Below are 21,850 nucleotides of genomic sequence, written 5' to 3'. Positions count from 1 at the left end.
TGCCTGTTGAAGGCTGTTCAGTCACCAAGTGTTTATTGGGTATCTACTATGTACCAGGCCCTGCTCTTCATATTTCATGAAGTTTTCCTTTTAGTGTAGGGGAGGGGGCAGATAATAACAAGTAAATTGTGTAATACGTCAGATGGTGATAGGTTCTGTAGAGAAAAACAGCAGGGAAGGGGTGCATGCAGGCACCCCTGTGTGCGGGCGTAGGGTGGGGTGGAGGGTGTTGTAATTTTAAATAGCGGAGCCAGGAAAGGCTTCACTAAGGAGGTTTTAAGCTAAGCCCTGATGGAGGTGAGGGACCATTCCAGGCAGAGAGAATACAAATGCAGAAGCTCAGAGTGGGGAGCAGGCCTGTATTTGAGGAACAGCAGAGGCTGGGGTGCTTAGAGTAGAGTTGTGGGGGAGGGCAGAGGGAAGAAAGTAGGAGGCAAAAATCATAAGTGGTCCAAAGGATTAAATGAGATGAAACACGTAAAATGTTTTTGATGCTTACAATTACTGTGTGATGACAGTCTCCTAGGTAGGCTTTAAAAAATCACTCTTGAGAAGAAAAGGTTATAAGAAAGAACAGAACCAAATGAGGCATTCCCTCACTCAGCCATTCAGCAAACATTCAAGGGGATTTTTGCTGCCAGGTGCTGCTGTCACAGGCAGGACTGTGTGGGGGAGACCGGGGCTTCAGGAGCTTCCTTCAGTGAGTTCATTGTGGAGACAGAAGGAATGGATGCATGGGACGATGATGCCTGCTAGGTTAGATGGATGCCCGGGGGGCTTTGAGAACATGTGGGCAATGGTTAGCAGTTGTCATGTGAGTTTTAGCTTTTGAAGTTGGATTATGTGAAGAACAGGATGTGTATGCATGTGCAGGTGGCATATGGGGTCAGGTGGGAGCTTTCCAAGCCCAGCGACAACATGGCATGGTGGGGACAGAGAACTGTGGCAGGAGAGTGGGTGTTTGGTAGGCTAGAGTGGAGGGGAAGGTGAGGTGCAGGGCTAGGCAGGAGCTGGTGGCAGGGGTGGGGTGGGGTCGGTGGGAAGAACTCAAAAGAGGCACCAGGGAGAGTGTATGAGTGGAAAGGAACTGAGAGAAGGAAAGAGAAGTCCCAGGTGGGGCACAGGGAGGGAGGGAGGAGCAAAGGGGAATGGGGAGGGACTAACACGAATTCAGTGATGATCTTGGATTTGCTTCAACTGCTTTGCCTGCATTAACTCATTTAATCCTCACAGCAACCCTCAATAAGTTAGGGACTGTTATTATCTCCGTTTCACAGATGTGGACGCTGAGGTGTAGAAAGGTTAACTCCCCTTCTCAAGGTCACACAGCTTATAAGTGGTGAATTGAGATTCTAACTCAAGCATTCTGACTCCATGGTCTTGGTAACCCTTTACTGCCACTGAAATCATTCTTAACATTTTGTTTGTGCTTTTCATTGAACCCTGATTGGAACACTGCATGTATATTGGAATTCTTTTTTTTTTCTTTTGTCACTGGCCTATGAATGATGATGACAGAGCTAGTTGATGGATTATCTCTTGGTTCTTTTCTTCTTGGAATGAGTCCCAGCAGGATCAGGATCTGGGATTTCTGAGTCTCTTCTTTCCCATTCTTCTTCATCCCCTCTCATTTTTGCTGGTTTGCTTACAATGAGAGTAGACATTTAAAAACTGATTTTAAGTGGGAAACCGAAGAATTGTGGCAAAGTATTTGCATACTCTTAACTAATGAAATAGTCATTTTTAGTCTTCTTAGATTTTATTTAAATAGACTTTGTTATTTTTAAATATAGGAGATCTCAACGACATTGCAGCAAAACTAGAAAACAACTACTAACATCATTTTTACATAACATTTTTGAAATTATTTTTCTTTTTTTTCCTGTAGGTTAGGGTAAGTTTAATGTCTTGTCCTACATATGCAATTCCCAAAATTAAGCCACAGATCACTTCTTAATTATTAATTAAACAGGAAACGGGATAGTTGTACATTTAAGTCCAATAGCTAGTGAATTAGTAGTTTTAAACACCATCACCTTGTGATCTCTTCTGCCCTGTCTTTTTTTAGTTCTAGGTTCAGTCTGTCTCAGTGTCTTCTACGTTCTAAATAATAATAGGGATGAAAACAATTAACGTTGATTGGCACATAATATGGACCAGCACTGTGCTAAGTGCTTGACGTGCACCATCTCATTTAATAATCCCCACAGTAGCTTCGCAAAGAGGTTCTGTTATTTCGGCTTTATGGATGAGGACACGGGCACAGTGAAGTTTGGAAGCATGTACAGTGTCACTCAGTTGGGACTCAGTTGGAGCTCTGACTCCAACCCAGGGCTTTATGTTATCAGAGCTGATTGACATTCTTTAACCAAAATCTGGGCTCATTTAACATTAGTGAGATGCAAGTATTTTTACTGTGAACTACCCAGTGATTCTGTGTTCTTCAGTGGGTAGTACAGATCATTTGTGCTCACCTTCAGCGGGTAGGTGGGGTGAGGAGAATGAAGCTAGGGCCCTTTGTACCATGTCACATTGGGAGTGCAGCCAGACGGGTGTCCTGAAGTGACTGAGTCCCTTGGGATAGCACCAGCAGGCACAGGCAGTGTGGTGGGCGATGGATGGATGCTGCCTCCCTTGGGCGGATGGTTTCTTCTCCCAGCCCCTTTTTTGAGTCCTGCAAGAGGAAGAAAAAGCCAGCAGCAATATGCTTGGATAGCTTTAACTTTGGATCTGTGTTCAGTGAAAATGCTGAGTCACTTTGAATGACCTGTTCCCTTATCAATTTTCTCCCTTGGCTTTTGTGCCTTGTAAATAGCAAATATTTATTGATGAGGAGAATGAAGTTAGTTAACACCTTCCTCACCTGCTACTTTCAATTCTTTTGGTTTTTACCCTGCTTTTCAGCTCTGCAATGTTTTTCCTGGACCTTGGCCTTTTCATCGTGTGCTGATAGGGTATGGTGAATGAGTTAGATTCCTGTCTAGCAGTGCTGAGGTTGTTCCAGGAGTGGATTGGCTACTGGCACGCCAGGGATTGAGTTGAGAGTCAGGGATAGAATCTACTTCTCTGGTTGCATGTTAGAATCACCTGGGCTGCTTGAGAAACACATGGTGCCCCACACCCATTTTTATTTAATTGATCTGGATTGGGGCCCTGGTATTTGGTGTTTTTCAATCTTCTTAGGTGATTCCACTGTGTAGCCAATGGTTTCATTTAAATATTAATAGCTTAATTAGGAAGCTGGGTTTATTTTGGGCTGTGGAGATGGGGCTCAAAAATGCAGCAGCTCCCCCATGGGCACTGCACTGGGCAGATCGTGCAGACCCTTCCTGCTCGCCTGTGACATTATAGCCAATTCTTGGTAGTGCTTCCCCTGTGCCACGCACTGTTTGAAGCACAGTGCAGCATTAACTCATTAATCCACACGATATCCTTATGAGGCAGGCACTGTGATTATTCATTTTGTAGAAAAAGAAATTCCTACTTGTAGCCATGAAGGACATGTAGTATGAAACTGACCCATAAACCTAGGTTTTGGTTTTTCCTAGATTTACAGTATAGAAAACATTTCAGATCTTTGTGTTTTAGTAATTTAGCCTCAAATGTGAATATATTTGTTTTTACAAATGAAACTGAGACCTGTGCCATGTCATATAGCTAGTGACTATCAGTTAGCATACAGAGTTGTAAATTGGTATTGTAAATCATTTAAAACACTACTTTTTTATGGTTTTGACATAGATTTTACTTTATGGTACATTTTATATTTCAGGTTATTTGAGATGTACCTCATTTTTAAGGGGATCTTTTTTACTTAAAATTGTATTTTGTACTTTTAAAAAACATATGTACTGTGATCTTTGAGTGCATATTAGATCTTCACTGACTTGTGATCTGACCTGCCTCTTCACATTCTGGCTACTGTAACCCTCCAGGATACTAAGCAAAACTAATAGCAGCATTTGAAGCATGCTCAAGTCCTGCCATTGTAAAACCCAAACTCCTTCAAACCCACATGCATTTCTAGTCTCCCCTTTAATAGCCAACTTACTGAACAAGTTGTCTTTGCCTGACATAGTCTGTATTTCTTCATCACTCATACAATCCTCAGCCCACTTTGTTCTGGTCTCAGTTCTGTCATTGCAGTCTTTGAGGTCATGGAGTAACCTCCATGTTGCTAAATTTAGTAACTATTTTTAAAGCATTTATTCCCCTATTTATTGGTACCTGCCTTGTGCTAGGTTTGTGCTGTTGTAGGTACAGGTCAAATGTCCTTTATCTGAAAATCTGAAACCCAAAATGCACCAAAATCTGAAACTTTTTGAGTGCTGACATGACACTTAGAGGAAATGTTCATTGTAGCATTTCAGATTTTTGGATTAGGAATGTTCAACTGGTGAGTATAATACAAACAACAAAACCTGAAGAAATCTGAAATCTGAAATGCTCTTGTCCCAAGCATTTCTGATAAGGGATACTCCAAAAGATATTGGGATAGAGTAGTGAATAAAGCAAAAGGAAGTCCCTATCCTCATGGAACTTGGGCTCTAGGAAGAGTGACAAAGACATAAATAAATATTTAATATAATGTCAGGATCATGAAAGACCTCCTGTTGTGTGACTCTGCTGATATAAAATGTCTAGAATAGGCAAATCTATAGAGACAGAAAGTAGATTAGTGGTTGCCTAGGGCTGAAGAGGGGTGAAGGGAGAAATGGGGAATGACTGCTAATAAAAAATGTTTTATTATTAGATTGTGGTGATGTTTGCACAACTCTGAATATACTGAAACCATTGAATTTTACACTATAATGAGTGAATTCCATGCTATGTGAATTATATTTCAAAGCTGTTAATATCAGGAAGTGGTAAGTGCTATGAAAAAAATCTAAATCCACTGGGAGATGGAGGTACTGTTTTGCATAAAGAAGTTAGATGAGACATCTCTGATGAGGTGACATTTAAATAGATATTTCAGGAAAGATAGCTGTTGGGCCTGTGAACGTCAAGGGTCATGGAGGCTGAGGGGCACAGTAAATGCAAAGGCCTTGAGGTAGGAATTCACTTGAATATTCACGAATTGTGTGGCTAGAATGGAGTAGGCAAGGATAATGGAATGGAATGACTTAGGTCAGATCATGTAGAGCCTTGTGAGGACTAGAATTTTTTTTCTTTTATGCTGCAATAGCAAATACAACATCTCAGTGATTCAAGTAAAAGGTTGTAATGCATCCTTTGTGGGTTGGAATGGGTCTCTGCTCCACATCGTTGACATTCTCATCCCTAGTCTATCTGAAACCCATGGGAAAGAGGGCATGTGTTTCTAGAAGGAAGGAAACAAGGCAAATCTAAAGAGCGGCTCCCAACCGCAGTGCAGCCTTGGCTTTAACAATTTTTGTTTTCTTTTCCCATATCACGTGGTAAAATTGACTTTTCAGGAGGCTGAGCCATGTGACCCATGGCTTGAAACACCCTTAAGCATTCCCTGGTGAATCCCAGTTAGAGAGGCAGATCCCTATACCTCAATCGTGTTCTTGTTCTGTTCCAGAGACATTTAGATGAGTGCCAAGGTTAGATGGTAACCTTTAATTTTGTCCAATTTTGTTTTGCTTTTTTGGCAATAACATGGTCACTATTTTGCCCTTTCCTTCTGCCGCCTTTACAGGTTTATTTCATCATTTTCATCGTCACTGAAAAGCATTTGTTAAGAGCATAATACTGTTTAAAACTTTTATATCTGAGAGAATTGTTCAGCTGTAGTTTAATAATAAAACACTTTGATGATGCTTTAGTGACCAGAAGAGTGAATTGTGCTTAAAAATAGAAAGTTAACACTGGTGTTAAATCTTTTCTGTACCATTATTTCCCTGGGGGAAAAATGGTGAATTGTTTTAGATTCAGCCAGTTTTAAAATTTTTTTCTTTAATATTAAATTACTTTAAGTGTGTGGTTGCTTATTGACAGCTTTGGTTAGGAAATGTTGCTGCTTTTTTCCTATTACAGAGTGTAAAGTTAGATTGATATTTTTGCTTTTATTGGAAATAATTTAGAATGGAAGAAGTAGCCTTGGATTGGGAGTTAGAAGATAAGAGTTTTGCCCAGCTTGGCCATAGCTAGCTCTCTGACTCCACTCAAGTTAATAAAATGAGAATTGGACAAAAGAACATGAACCATTGAGTGCCTCACTCGCTCTCATCTCTCACATGCAGTCCTGTTAGTTTTTCCTTACACTGCAATCACATTTTATATAGAGGTTGGTTCTAAAGTCCCTACGTAAGGTGAAGATCATTGGTGTTAAAAATACCATTGGAAACACTTGCAGAAGATTCCCCTTTGGAAGCTGTCTCAGAAGAATCCAGCGCAGCCTATTCCTTCCTCCAGCATTGGAATAGATCTCTGGCTGTTTATTTGAGCACCAGTTGAAGCATCTGGCCTCGTCTTCAACTTCAGTTTAGGGACCATGTTTTATGAAAATACATCACTTTAAATACTCGACTCATACCGTATTGTGAGATGCACAAAATCTGATTGGCATGTGGAAACTGAGACCAACGGAGTGACTATTCATGTGTCATGTCTTGTGCTCATTAAGTAGAAGGGGGGGTGGGCAGTTAGTGAGACAACTGAAATTTCTTTTCATCTCACTTCTTCCTTTTTTTATTTTTTTTAACCAAATGAGAAGAGTTGAATTTGTGTAAGCTAAATATCTATTTTCTGCAACTCCAGTGTACTCAGAATCTCTCCTCTCCATTTTTACAGCCAGTGTCTAACTTACGGCCCTAATGCTTTCCCACCTCAGTCACTTCTAGTCATCTCCATAAATGGCCACTCTAAATTCAGATCACCCATCATCTTTGCTGCACACTTGTCCTAGAGTGATCTTTTTAAATAACTCTCCTGATCAGAACACCTCCATGGCACCAAGACTCTCAAAGGAGTGCTTCTCAGACTTCCCACCAATGTTTTCCTGTACAGAGTTTGGTGGAATAAGTTGTTTCAGGGTCCTGGGAGCACAGCTTGATGTGGGGATTATGTTTGTTTTCATGTAAGACTGTCATATTATTGCTGATTAGAATTGATGCTGCTGGAATGTGCCATTCCTGTCATTACGTTTGCATGGTCTCTGGTGCCTGTGTTTGAGGTACAGATCCTTAGGAGATTAAATCTAAACGCTCAAGCAGGATTCACAAGTTCTTCATTTTCTGATCTTTGCCTTCCTGTTCAGTCTCCTCTTACCATGACACTTCTCACATTTGAAGATCACTTGAAGTGCCCTGAATGTATTGAATTTAAGCCTTTGGTGCCTTTGTATCTGCGTTTATTCATTTGTTGAATATTTATTGAGCACCTAATATGTGCCAGGTACTCTTCTAGGTATTAATATTACGGGATACAGCAATGGGCAAGATTTAAGTCTTGGCCCTTGTGGAGCTTACATTCTAATGGGAGAGGATGATGACAAATATATAATATAATGTCAGATGGTATTAATGCTGTGAAGAAAAGCAAAGCATGGTAAGATGATAGAGTGAAGATGGGGCTCTGTTGGTCTGGTAAGGTTATGTAAGGAGGTGATTTTTAAGAATTTTATCCTTAATTGACAAATAATTGTATATATTTATGGAGTACAATGTGATGTTTTGATACATGCATAATTGTGGAGTGATCAAATCAGGCTAATTAACATATCCATCAAAGGTGATATTAAAATGGAAACCTGATGAAGTATGAGAGCAACCATGTTATTATTAGGGGGAAGAGGGCTCAAGGTAAGGAGAACAGCACGTGCAAAGGCGCTGAGGTGGGAGTGTTCTTGGAGTGTTAATGAAGCAGTAGGAAGCTCACTGTGGCTAAGTAGAATGAACAAGGGGAAGATGAGTAGAAGATGAGATTGGAGAGATTAGCAGATGCAGGGTGTACAAGGCCCTGAGCCCATGATAAGTTTTCTTTTGCTTTGAACAGCTTCCCCTTCCATCTGTAACTATTGGGTGAGGTGGAATTAATTTCAATTTGTTCTACATGCTGACCAGTTGCCCCTCTGTTTACTGAATTATTATGTCTTCTCCATTGAGTTTGAAATGCCATTTAATTATATGTTGTGTATGTGTATTTATACATATATGTTTATCAGCTCTCTGTCTTTGATTTTTCTTCTTGCACACATAGTATAACATTTTAATTACTGTACCTTTATACCAGGTCTTGGCAAACAATGGCCCATGGGGCAAATCCAGCCCTACCACCTAGTTTTTATAAATAGAGCTTTATTGGAAAGCAGCCATACTTATGTATTGTTTATGGCTGCCTTTGAGCTACTATGGCAGTGTAGTTGCAACAGAGACTGTATGGGCCAGAAATCCAGAAATATTTACAATCTGGCCCTTCACACAGAGTTTACCAGGCTCTGCTTTATACTGTGTATTGATATCTGATAGGGCAAGTTCATCCTCATTCTTTTTCAACAATTTCTTGGCAGGCCTAACATGTTTATTTCTCCAGATGAACTTTAGAATCAATCTGCCAAGCTTGCCTGACTTCCTTCTTTTCCCCACCTCTTTTTGGGGTGGAGAACTGGGGAGCCAGCAGAATAGGAATTTTGATTGCATTAATTTGTGGTTTAGTGAAGGGAGAAGTGATTGCTTTACAACGTTGGGTCTTTCTATTCCAGAAATATCTCTTTATGTGTATATCTTTCAGTAAACTTTAATTGTTCATTCTGAACAATAAAATCATACATATTGGAGTTTATTCCTATATGTATTGTTGCTTTTTGTTGCCATTATAATTGCGTTCTTGTCCCAGTTATATTTTGCAAGTGACTATGGTATAAAGGGAAGTTTTTGCTTTTTATGTATTTAAATTCTGTTTCTAACCCTCTTATGAGAGTAAACTATTAGGACTGTTAATTTTTGTTTCTTTTGATTGACAGTCATTGTTTGAACTTACCAATAATTGTTTTATTAATGTTTATGTCTCCCCCTGTATTGTGTAGTTTTCTTACCTAGAGTAGTTTGGGGGAATGGACTTTGACCCCCTCAATGGCATTCATTTTTTTTTCTTTTGTGTAGGTCACAGCAAATGGTAGTTAAAACAAGCAAAAAAAAAAAAAAAAAAAAAAAAACCCCAGACAAGTTTATGCCCAATCAGCAGTTGTTGGTAGTTTTAAGAAAATCCAGAAGATAATCTAGGCAAGCTATTTATCAAGCAGGCTGTGCCTTTGTAGAGCTGATTGCTGGTTTTAATACAGACTATAGAGTTGCCATGTCACACAGGAGAGTCAGACTCAGCACTGCTTTACTCTGGAGAGCCGTCTGATCATGGAATGCAGTCAAAACCCAGCATTTATCCTTTGGAATTGAAATACGAGCAGAAGGAGATTTTTATCAATCAGTGCTTTCCAGAATACGTTCTCGGTAAAGCATTTGATCTTTACCCTTAACATCTATGCCTTAAGGAGGTGAAATCTACTGTAGATTTCAAGGGCTATTACTTGCCATGAGCATTGAACAGATGAACTGTAAATCCAATGTGTGTTAACCTTTGTGAATCTATCTTTTAATGACATTTTTGTCTTTTTTTTCTCCTGAATTTGTGTCTTAACTTCTCCTTATGTTGATGAGACGAAAGAAAAATTATCCATGTTACTGGTTTCATTTCTTCCTTTTTCTTTTTTCTTTTTTTAGTTGAAGTGATGATGATGTGGTAGCAATAGGGATTGGATATAGAAATGGATAATTGGTGACATATATTATGTATTTGTGAAATGAACCTGTTTACTCTTGTTGCCTTTAGTAAAGTAAAACTTCATATGTGGAACCTGATTTTAAACATAATATCTGTATTTTTGTTCCTGTGTGTTGTGATTATCTGCAGTCAACATTATGAACATCAGTTGCTGGTATATGAGTAGCAGTGCCATTCTTGCATTACTATAAAGAAATACCTGAGACTGGGTAATTTATAAAAGAAAAGAGGTTTAATTGACTCACGGTTCTGCAGGCTTTACAGGAAGTATGGTGCTGGCATCTGCTTGGCTTCTAGAGAGGCTTACAATCGTGGAGGAAGGTGAATGGGGAGCAGGCACATCACATGGCGAAAGCAGGAGCGAGAGAGAGAAAGGGTGAGAGGAGGTGCCACATACTTTTAAATGACTGAACCCCATAAGAACTCACTCACTGTCTCAAAGACAGCACTAAGCCATGAGGGATCCGCCCCCATGATCCAAACACCTCTCACCAGGCCCCACCTCTGGCACTGAGAATTACAATTCAACATAAGACTTAGGTGGGGACATATCCAAAGTATATCACCATCATAGGCTAAAAGATGTACCAGGCCACCTGCCTCAATTACAGAGGAAGCTCTGACCTTGGGATCATTGATGTAAGGCGAGAATTGAACCTAGGAAAAGTTAGAGACTATTTTAGACAGCTGTGTGGTATGGAGAATGGTGTAAGTAAATATAGTCGGAATTGATGTCTTTTATTGAGCACTTACTATCTTCCAGGTATTGTAATGGGTACCTGACATACCTAGACATTGTAATAGGTGTCTGATAAATATTTTCAACCATACAACAACATTATGAAGGAGAATTTTTTATCCTCACTTTACAGATGAGAAAATTGGTAGACCTGAGATTTGAACCAGCTGTTAGACTCCAGAGTCAGGTTGTGAAGCAAAGTGGATTTTTGACAGGAATAGAGTGGTTTTGTGTGTGTGTGCAAGTGTGTGCACACATTTGAATTCTCTTGGGTGTAGGAAGGGCAGTGGGCAGAATGTGGGGTTGGAAGGAAGGGTTTTGTGGAGTGGGGTGGTGAAAGATGTTTGGAGTATGAGTTGGGCCCAGCTCACCGAAGTCCTGGAATTCCAGATTGAGGATAACTTGTGTTTCTTGTCTTTTCTACTTCTTCCACATTTATATAAAGGAGGGAGAAAGATATAACAGTTTTGGTTTATTTAGATTCTCTTATGGGAATTTTGGGAGTTTAATTAACAGCAGGGTGGTGAAATGACAAAAGCATAGCCTGGAGAGTTAGAAGAGACCTCATTGCTGGAATGGCTTTTGGCAAGCCCCTTTTTCTCTCCCCTCCCTTACCCTCAGTGAAAAGAGAATCAAGAGGCTAAAGTTTTCTCAGTTTTTGCTTTTTGTTTTTTTGGGGGCCCAAGAGTTTAACTTCATATTTTAAGGTGATAATGGAATGTATCATTTGTCTTCCTATATTTAATCTGAGAGAGTACAAAAAGGGGGCTATGGCTTGGTAGTGGATGGGGTGGAGGTGCAAGAGTTGAATGTTCAAGCTCCTCAGCACCTCTTGCTGGTCCTGAGAGGCCTCTTGCTGGTGAGAGGGCTGTAGCTTCTAGCTTCTACCCCTGTTCACGTTTAATAAATATAAATGTAAATACATAGGTATATAATACACATACTTTTCTAAACCTCTGTGCAGTCGTATTTAGATGAAAAATCCAGATTCTCAGCCACTTTATGTCATCATTTACCTTAAGCATGGCTGGGCTATTCAGATGCTAAGCAATTCAAGCATGTCTATATTGGAGGGCCATTTAGAGCTTGAGGCCCTGCTCTGGCTGTCTCTCAGCACAAAATGCTGGTTTTTGGGACCATTCTAGATGGGTATGACTGTGAACAGTGCATATGCACATGTATGTATACAGGTATGACCTGCTGTTCCTGACACTGCATGTGAATGTTAGGGGCTCTGCTTCTGCCAGCCCCTCTGCCCTGCAGACCTACTCAGAACTGGATGCCCAACAAGCTTTAGAAGAGAAAGTAAAGCTTTCTAACTGTGAACAGGGAGGCCAGCTTGTTTTCAGGGTTCAGAGTAGCAGCCCAGAGGATCCAGCCCAAGCACAGACACCTGATATTGTAGCACCCGCTCTTTGGATCTGATACGTGTCCTAAATAAAATGTTTCAGTAAAGGGAGCTTTTTTTTCTTTCTTTCTTTTTGTCAGAATGGTATAACTTGGAGAGTTACAATATCTTTTCATGGTCATTTTCATACTAACCTTTAATAGGAAAGAAGGAACTAATGTAAATCCTGATATTTTGTGAAAATACTTCCAGTGGTACTTATATATGAAATTATTAATAAACTTTCAGCTTACATTTTTATTGCTTAATATATATGCAAACATACTTTACTTCAAGTTGAGGCTGCGCGTAGTGGCCCACACCTTTAATCCCAACATTTTGGGAGGCTGAGGCGGGAGGATCACTTGAACCCAGGAGTTCAAGACCAGCCTGGGAAACATAGAAAGACCCTGTCTCTACAAGAAAAAAAAAAAGAAAAATTAGCTGTGCATGATGGTGCACACTAGTAGTCCCAGCTACCATGCAGGCTCAGGCAGATCACTTGAGCCTGGGAGGCTGAGGCTGCAGTGAACCATGATTGCACCACTGCACTTCAGCCTGGGCAACGTAGTGAGATCCTGTCTCAAAAAAAGGAAAAGAAAAAATAAATACTAATGTTGGGATGCTTTTCTATCATTTTCTTGCCATGAGCTTACTTAATTGTACCAGTAATTCTAGGGAAGAGAGGGGAAAGTGAACATTTCATTTGAGACTTATCTTTCTATTAAGTTCAAGTTCACTGCTGGCAGGATTTTATAACTACTGAAGTACTTTTTGTTTTACCTTAGAATTCACATGAAAATTTCATGAACTTTAACATTTGGTTGGGAATTTAACTTTATTGTCAGACTATTTCTAGGAGGTCACTAATTGCATGTTTTTAAAAAACTTTAGTGTCAAATTAATTGAGATAGTATTTAATTATATCAAAACATTTGTTTATTTTCTGAGTTTGTTTTTTTAAAGTGTTGGAAATAAATGACGCTGACATTTTTCCTTTTTCTTTTCAAGATTTTCAGCTGAACTCTCATCTCTCAACACTGGCAAATATTCATAAGATCTACCACACCCTTAATAAGCTGGTAAGTCATTCTTTTAAAGACAAAATTACCAACTGTTTGAAGTAGTCATTTTGTATAAGTGTATTTGATAAAAATTTAGATTCTAGATATTAGGATATCAGTTGTTTATGAAAATGCTAACGGTATGTGATTTCTTCGTAATAACGAACATATTTCTTTCAGAACCTAACAGAAGACATTGGCCAAGACGATCACCAAACAGGTATCTGTAAATGCTAACACTACTTAATTTTAAATAGCTTCTTAATATTAGGAAAGAGAAATACTAGCTATGAATGCGCTATGTTGTCATAATGTACTCCATTAACAAATTGTTCCTTGGCTGAGGTTGTTTTTCAGGGAGTAATGAAGGCAGCCATGTTATAGCTTCTTCCCAGTAGGAAATCTCTTCTGGAAGCACTTTTTAATGCCTTTAAAGAGGCTCGGGATTCTCATAGTTTCAAGATACCTTGTTTTCTCTACTGCAGTATTTTCATTTATATTAAAAAGGTGCTACAGTAATGCAATTTGAAAGGTATTCCACAAATATTTGAGAAATTCAGCTGAAAAATGATTTAATCTGGTGTGTGTGTGTGTATGTGTTCATAGTTACTGAAGATTTAGAAATCAGAAAATTGAAGCTTGATTAGTATAAGTTATCCTCTAACCCTGTGGTTCTCAGAGTTTAGCTGGCATTATGATCACCTGAGGGAAGGCCTTGTTTAAAGTACAGATGTTAGGTTCCACCCCAGAGTTTCTGGTTCTGTAGACTTGGGGTGGGTCCCCAGAGTTTGCTCCTATGTGATGCTGATGGAGCTGGTCTGGAGACCACTCTTTGAGAACCACTTCTCTCAACTGTTAGTAATCATCAAGTCCAGAAACTTGCATTCGATCTATAGTTACTAAAATCCTAGCAAAAATTATTTAAACACATTTTAAAGTTTTTGAAAATGGCCATAGTAATAGACGAATTGAAATTTGTCTTAGTCTGGGCTGCTGTAACAAAAATACCTTAAACTGAGTAGTTTATAAACAATAGAACTTGATTGTTCATGGTTCTGGAGACTGGTAAGTTTAAGGTGAAGGCACCAGCAGATCCTGGGTCTGGTGAGGGTCTGTTCCTCACTGATGGTGCCTCTTGCTCACTGCATCTTAACATGGCAGAAGGGGCAGGCGGCTCCCTCAGGCCTCTTTTATAAGGGCACTAATTCCATTAATGAGGGCTCTACCTCCCTGACCTAATTGCCTCCCAACTCTACCTCTTAATACCAGCAGTCTGGGGATTAGCTTTCAGCATGTAAATTTTGGAGGGGCACAAACTTTCAGGCCATAGCAGTGCTTGTTGGGGAATTTTGAATAGCACAAAAGTAAATAGAGTGGAAAGTTACAGTCGTCTTTTAGACAACTATTTAGACATCTCTTTAGATGACTAAATAGAGTGAAAAGTGACAGCTGTCACTTTCTGCCAGCACATGGTTTAACATTGGTTCTTTCAGACTTTTTTTTCAAAGCAAAAACTCTTTAAGAAAAAGGTATGATTTCTCATTTTCTATTCTTAGCATAAGTTTTAATTCTTTCCAGTGGAACCCAAACCTCCTGAACCTCTTTCAGTGTCATCCAAAGCTTTGAACTTCTATTTCTGGATAAAGATTTGTTCACAAATGAACTGCAGTTCAATCACCTTTTTTGACTTCAGACTTTTCTTTGCCAAAATAAAACAGTACAGCACCAGCATTTCCTCTGTAATCTTCCTTTATGATACCACCTCCTACATCTATAAAGTGTTTTGCAGCCAAGCCAGCGTGGAGCTACTCTTCCACAACACCTGGAAGGAGGAGCTCTATCTAAATGTCTGTTCACAAGAGCTTTCTCCATAGGTGGTATTGTATCATCTTAGGCACTGTACAGGTCATAGCCTGCAGCCTGTGCAGACCCTCGGGTCAGGCCGTGGTATGCTTGGAGAGCTGGGCAAGGCAGAGCTGCATGCTGACCTCCTCCACAGACCAGAGAGCTTGCTGGGGGAAATGGCAGGTATCTCTTTAGAGAAGGGCATGGCAGAACGAGAAGGTGAGCGAAGGAGGGAATGAGAGGGTGCAGGATCCCTTCTCACATTTGTATGCATGCATATATGTTTATAGTCGTGGTTTTTAATTTAGCATTGGTGATATCATACTGTACATGTTATAGTGTGTTTTTCTTTTTCATTTAATGGTGCATTTTGGGGGCTGTTGAGATTTAAGACTGTCCCCACCTTCTCTAAATTGGTTCAGAATCAATTGAAAATTAGGTGTAAGTTGGAGACTGAAGTAACAGTGTTTTTGGAAAACACAACTTAGATGTGCAGCAAGAATGCACAGGACTTTCAGCATTTCACCTGAATCACTGTCACAACTAGATAAGCACAAGCCAGCATACCTGCTGACCCTTTACACCCTGCACTATGACAGTGGAAGTGTTCATACTCTTTCAGCTTGCTCCACTGCAGGCAGATCTGAAAGGGAGTTCAGAGGGGTTGGGCTTTCTGCTCATTTCAGGCTCTCTGCTCAGTTCAGTCTCTCAGCACTTGGATCAGGCACTCCTTCTTCCAGGGAAAGGAGTGAGACAGAGAGGCAGAGAATGCGCTAGGAGTGTTCTAGGAGTTCAGGGGTACTAAGGGTCCCTTCACCTGATCCTTCCATATCAGCAAATATAGATCAACTCAAGGACAGTCAAAAACAATTTATTTAATAATTTTAAAAGCAGTATATTCGCATAGTTTTGAAAGAAGTATTGAAAAAATATAAAACAAAAAGTGAAGATTTCTGTCCCAGTTTATCACCCCTAGGTTCCATCCCCCACTGGTAGTCCACGTTTGACTTTCCAGAGGTAACTCTTCTGTTTGTTAACCAAATTATGGTGATGATGATGATGATGATGATGATGATGATGTATTTTTTCCTTAAATACAAGTGTACATTTATATTTGCCACTTTTCCACTCAGTATATCCTTGAGATCTTTTCATATTAACACATTTATAAAGCATCTGCTTTCTTTTTTAATGACTGTAATTTTCTAATCCATGGATATTTTATAATATGTTCCTTCAGCCTCCTGTTGATTTATGTACACTTATGCTTATATGTTTAATTTTTAGCCACCACTAATAATGCAGGAATATAACTTTTGGACCAGTTTTAGTAGTTCTCAACTTTTGAATTAGATAAGTATTGTTACTATAGTAATTTTGCATGTAAATATTTAACCCAAAGTGTGGCACTTGAAATTCAGTTAAACGAAAGTATACTTGGACTCATGCCTCCACTTTTGCCTTGGTTACAGTGGATACGTCCAATACTGGGAGTACTTTTCATGGGATTCTTGGGGTGTTGCTTTGCTAGCCGGAAACTTCTGTGGCTGGTGGCACCTTCTGCCTGAGTATTGCCTGTGTCTGCTGGGCTCCTTCCACCCACTTGGCCAGGCAGGCTGCACTCAGTTCGCACTACTGGCCTGGATCCCACACCTGCCAAGTGTGAGTTAGACATGGAGCAGCACGCGGTGTGTGGGTGAGCAAGCACCCGCTCCAATCACTGCACACAGCCAGGCATGCTGGCTGCTGCAGTGGGGCAAGTAGCTCCACGTGCCAGCACAGGCGCCAGTACAGGCACCAGCTCTGTGCGAGGCTGCAGCTGGACCAGATGTACTGCATGTGGCTTCCACTGCGGGCACCTGCACCTGGATGAGGGGAACAAGGTGGCACCCGGAAGCTTGGAGACACCAGGAACCACAGAACCCCAAAGAGGGTGTCACAGCCCTGGCTCAAGGAGCCCATAGGTCTAGGCTCCTCAAAGGGCTGCAGCTCTTCTCTCTTCACCGCCCACAACGTGGCAAGTGGCAAGGGGTGCGTTTCAGCCCTGTTTGTGTTACAGCTCTTTTAGTCCTGCCATTTGGTGGATCCTGAGTTCTTGTCCCGCATTCAGGAAGAATGAGGTATGCAGACAACTGGAGGGTAAGCAAGGTGTAGAGGAGCTTCATTGAGTGGCAGAACAGCTTTCAGCAGACCCAAAGTGGGTAGCTCTTTTCTGCAGGCAGGTCCTCCCGACATCTGTGCAGCCCTCGGTGGAGAGGAGACCTGGAGTGAGTAGCTCCTATCTGCAGGCAGGTTGTCCTGTCCTCTGCCTGAGTCTGGCAGAGTCTGAGGTTTTTAATGGGTTTCAGAGGGGAGAAAGCACGTGCTGATTGGTCCATGGGCAGCCATGAGCTGGCCTGGAAAAAGCACCATAAGTTCTCACTCTAGTCCCTGGAACTGGCAGCCCAGCCTCCAGGCCTCAGGCCATTCCAGGCTTGAAGTTGGGGATTTACCGGGGACCCACCCCTTTCTGCGCAGAAGCCTGCTTCCTGATGCCATCAACCTGCCATCCATGGTGCCCACGGCGCTCAGGTTGTTCGTGCCAAGGGGCACCTGCAGGTCTGCGCCAAGCTGCTCTCAGCCCCCCTCGGCTTCCCCCTCGTGCTTGTTGGTGCCCAAAGTTTGAAGGGGGCTGAGGTGGCAGGGGGCTGGTGTGTCAGCGTTGCCCCAAGCATGTGCACACCTGGTCAGGTCACGACAGTGCCTGAGCTCAGCCTCAACTTTACTCTGATAACGGACAAAGCACCAGGAGTGGGGAGATGCCAGGAAGTGGGAGCAGTCACTTTTGAGGCTGTGGGGGCAGGGGGCCTTCCCAGTCCTTGAGAGTGCAGGGATGCCTGGGTCCGCAGCCATGGCTGGGCGGCTGCAGCTGTTCCTGGAAGGGCGAGAGTCCTGCCCCCACAGCTCAGAATGGGGTGGGGCTCCTGCCTGTTCCAAGCTCCATGGAGTGTGCAGCCCCTGCTGCTCCTCCTCCACTGCAGCCCACCTCATGGCAGTGATTGCTCCAGACGGGCTGCTGCTGCCATCAGTATGACATGCTGGTTTATTGCCTGTTACCTTGTAAGTGCCCAGTCAATGTCAGTTAGTGTTAGTAATTTCTTGGAGTAGTCAACTTCATTAACATTTGCCATCTGGTTATAGCATCACTTGTGATTCCTGTACCCAACAGAGTATACTTTAAAAACTGAGCAACATAAAATCTATGATGTTTAGAAATCTGAAATACTTGAGTCATTGTAGTACTTCTTTGAGTCTCTTGGCCTAACAGTAGTCTGGGCAATGCTACTGTGTGTGGAAGAGCCAAACCTAAGTCACAGAGATCTGGTATCTTCCTGCTCTGCCTCCTCTCAGGCCTTTCTTTTGTGTGTCGCAATCTTCCTCCTACCAAAAGGAAAAAGAGAGAATGAATTAGTGGCTAATCTTGGAGAAATAGCACAAAATAGGAGTGAATTTTAAAGAGCCCAATCAGGCTGGGTGTGGTGGCTCATGCCTGTAATCCTAGGACTTTGGGAGGCTGAGACCAGTGGATCACGAGGTCAGGAGTTCAAGACCAGCCTGGGCAACATGGTGAAACCCCGTCTCTACTAAAAATACAAAAATTAGCTGGGCATGGTGGTGCACGCTTATAATCTCAGCTACTCGGGAGGCTGAGGCAGGAGAATTGCTTGAATCTGGACCTGGGGGGCCGAGGTTGCAGTGAGCTGAGCTCATGCCACTGCACTCTAGCCTAGGCTACAGAGGGAGACTCCATCTCAAAAAAAAAAAAAAAGCCAATCAGAGAGGACCAAAAATAAAAAAAATAAAAATAAATGAGTAGGGATGATGATGATAGATGTCAGAAGTATTTAGAGAGAGGAAAAAATTCTTTTGTCTTTAGCAGTTCAGTGATCTGTTCAAGAAAATGAAATAAAAATATTAGCTACTGGTAAGATACCTTAAGCGGCAAGCTATTTATGAACTTAAGTTACTGTATCTTTGTGACAATGTTCAATGAAAAGTGAGGTGAATAGCTATATAAAAAGTACTGAAGTGGCAGAATGAGCTCCGTAAAATGTTAGTAAGTGAAACAAGGCTGTGATACAATCAGCTCACTAAAATGAAACATGAGACAGTGAGATTTTTGTATTGGCACATCTATTTGTATTAAGTTTGGAGAAGTAAAATATATTCTCTAATTTTGTAAACCTCTTGTACTCTTTTGTACTTGAGGACCACAAAGCAGAAAGATTAAAAAAAAGGAAGTGAAGCACATACTTAGGCACTATTTATTAAGAATAATGTGCTACGTAATTAAATTATTATGAAAATAGCAAGCTGGATAGATGATAAAGGGCCTTTAGTCTGAACCAGATGAACTCAAGTTGCCCTTTAAAATGGACTTTCTGTCATAAATATTAGGATAGACCTGTTGAAAAAATGTTGGCAGTATTTCTGATTAATGTGGGAAGAAAAGCTCTATTCATTGACTGATTTATTTGAAATCAGATGGGGTCAGTTAAAAAATATTTAATTCGTTCTCTTGAAACACTGAACCCAAAAGAAATGAACCTGAACTTAAATAATAATCTTTGGGCAAAAATTGCACACAATTTTGATTGCTTTCCTAAGTGTCATGTGAACACCAAAACATTAAGAAAGAGCTTCTAATGATAGGAGGATTGATTTCAGATTCACTAAAACATCAGCCTTAATATCTTGCTTCTACCTCTGATGCCAGATGTTCGTACCTAATTAAGTACTTTAAAATGGTTAAAATAGCTCATTTTCTGAAGCAGATAAATATTCCGTAACATTCTTGTTTATATTATTTGTATTTTTTTTTGTAGTTTAAAGATAAACTTGTAAAGTCAAGTAATACAACTCATACAAGTTCTAAGTCGGTGAAGTCTAAATTTAATGATACAAATAAATACAAATTTGTAGAAATTATTTATATTTAAGTATTTTTATCATAAAAAAATCACAGTTATTTTAAGAAGCAAACATTCCTTGAATATGTCTTTTAAAAAAATCCTATCTGCCAAGAAACTTAAAGTTAACTCTTTGTTTTAGTGACAAATGGGGAAAAAATCTGAAATGATGGTGTTTTATTTACTCATAGGTGTTTTAAGTCTCTGGAAATGTACTTTTTTTTTTTTTTAGAAGAATCTGATTTATACATCTTTTAGGAGCATTTATTCAACAAATATTTACTGAGAGTCTACCGTATGACTCAGTAATGGATGTATCTTATTATTACTGTAATAAGATACTGTATTAGCTGCTGAGTATGCACAAGTGAACCAAACAGGACCCCGCAAAGCAGTATGTGCCTTTGCACGTGCACTTGAGAAATCCTAGTTGTTGCTCTTGCTTAGTTGGGATCCCTGCAACCATTGGGGGAGCAGGTTTGGGGTAAACAGACTTGAATTGGGTGTTCTCTGTGCATTTTGTTTATTTAGTTCATGTTGGCAAATTACTATTTTAAGTAAAGTTGTTTCCCTAAGCATTAAAAAGTTGTTTTTTTTTTGTAGCCTGAATGGGTTCCAGGGTGGCTCTGCCTTGACCAGCTGTGCTGTGTGGTCTTAAGTCAATTCCCTTCCCTTGCCTGGATCTGAGTTTGCCTCATCCTCCTTGTGAGCCAGCCATGTGAGAGTCAGTGAGTCAGTGCCTGAACTAGGATGGCTGTTGGGGCAGGTGGATAGACACAGTTTCTTTGTGAAAAATGACCCCTTAACTGTCACTTGCTTACACTGATGATTAGAGTGGAGAGATTAAAAAAAAAAAAAATCATGCCTCTTAGTTAGGAGATAAACATTTTAATAAATGACAGAATCATTGGGATGATTTGGGTCTCAGAGATGAGTAACTTTTCCACAGACACAAGAAAAAAGTATTTGTGAAACTTTTAATAGAAAGCATTTATCAATAAGAAAGAAACATAAGAGAAAGCTGAAAATGTTAGTTAACTTATGATGTTTGTGTATTTACCAAAAACATGCTAATCTTGACAAGTAGGATTCAGTGGAAACCAAACATTGTACAGTGTGTGTCTAGGAAGAACCAGGTGGTAGAGGAGCTAATGAATGAACTTTTATTGGTAAATGTTGGTGTAGATGTTATTTTAAACAGTGTTCCTCTTCTTATGGATTGAGGCGATAAGTGCATTTTCTTCTGTGTTTTGCACATGTGGAAGGGGAGGGGTTACTGCTAGACCGGAAGCTAAGAACCAAACCGTGACTGCTATTGGAAGAAAATGTCTTTTCTTCCTGCATATACATCTAAGGAGGGAGAAGCCAGCCTTGAGGATCAGGACAGACTTCATTTCTGGGCAGTATAACAGGCTTTACAGCTGGGCAGGGCAAACTTTTTCCTTCTGCAAGCCCTGCCCTAGGGCATTAATAGATATGAATAAATCTTTGTTTTTGTATGTTGGCAGTCTGCAGAAGCTTGGGTCACTGCAATTCTTTGGACCTTTTAATATGCTTTAGTGGTGTTTGTGAACCAGGGCAGCATTTTACAGGGAAGATGAATGGGGTGTGTGGGGTGGTGGGCAGCACTCCCCTTGACTCTTTCTCTTCCACACCCTGCTGGTGTGGGAAGAGTGATATGGGGGTGCCTAGTGTCTCTGAAGAGCCCTCTACTCCAATCCTTGGAAGGAAAGAGTCTGGTTGGTTCCCCAGGAATGGTGGCTGAGGGTCATCTGTTTAGACCTGAACTGGTTTTGTGCCGAAGGAGCAGGCAGGATCCTTGAGCCTGGGCACTGTCCAAGACTGGGGTCTGGGAAGGACCCTCATCTGGGCCAGAGTCCCAATTTATAATGGAAAGGGTGCTTTGAACTGGTATGTTGCTGAAGCATGTCACCTTAGGAACTTAGCACAGTGATAGAAGCCCAGATATGAACTGGGATTTAGGTTTCAGCTCTGATCATTGCTCTTAGCAGGGTTGTGAATGTTGGCTATTGACAGCTCTCTCTGCCTTCAGAGCAGGTATCTGGAAAGAGCTGTTCACATTCACTGTGTCCACTTCCTCACCTCACATCTCTCGTCTCTC

The 21,850-nt window shown here is 40.9% G+C and overlaps 1 protein-coding gene and 1 pseudogene across 1 annotated transcript in view; one reads left to right on the top strand and one right to left on the bottom strand.

Annotated features, from left to right (window-relative positions):
* Positions 1-21,850, top strand: part of DCUN1D4 (defective in cullin neddylation 1 domain containing 4) — a 73,167-nt gene that overhangs the window by 6,937 nt on the left and 44,380 nt on the right. The window contains 2 exon segments of the mRNA XM_008953924.5: positions 12,882-12,952; positions 13,115-13,154. Of these exon segments, the coding sequence (XP_008952172.2) occupies positions 12,882-12,952; positions 13,115-13,154 (111 nt within the window).
* On the bottom strand, positions 14,499-15,677 carry LOC103783321 (deoxyuridine 5'-triphosphate nucleotidohydrolase, mitochondrial-like; annotated as a pseudogene).

The sequence above is a fragment of the Pan paniscus genome, chromosome 3 (genome assembly GCF_029289425.2).
Source record: "Pan paniscus chromosome 3, NHGRI_mPanPan1-v2.0_pri, whole genome shotgun sequence".
Classification (NCBI taxonomy): domain Eukaryota; kingdom Metazoa; phylum Chordata; class Mammalia; order Primates; family Hominidae; genus Pan; species Pan paniscus.
The sequence above is the reverse complement of the archived record's forward strand: the minus strand, read 5'-3'. Positions and strand labels throughout refer to the sequence as shown.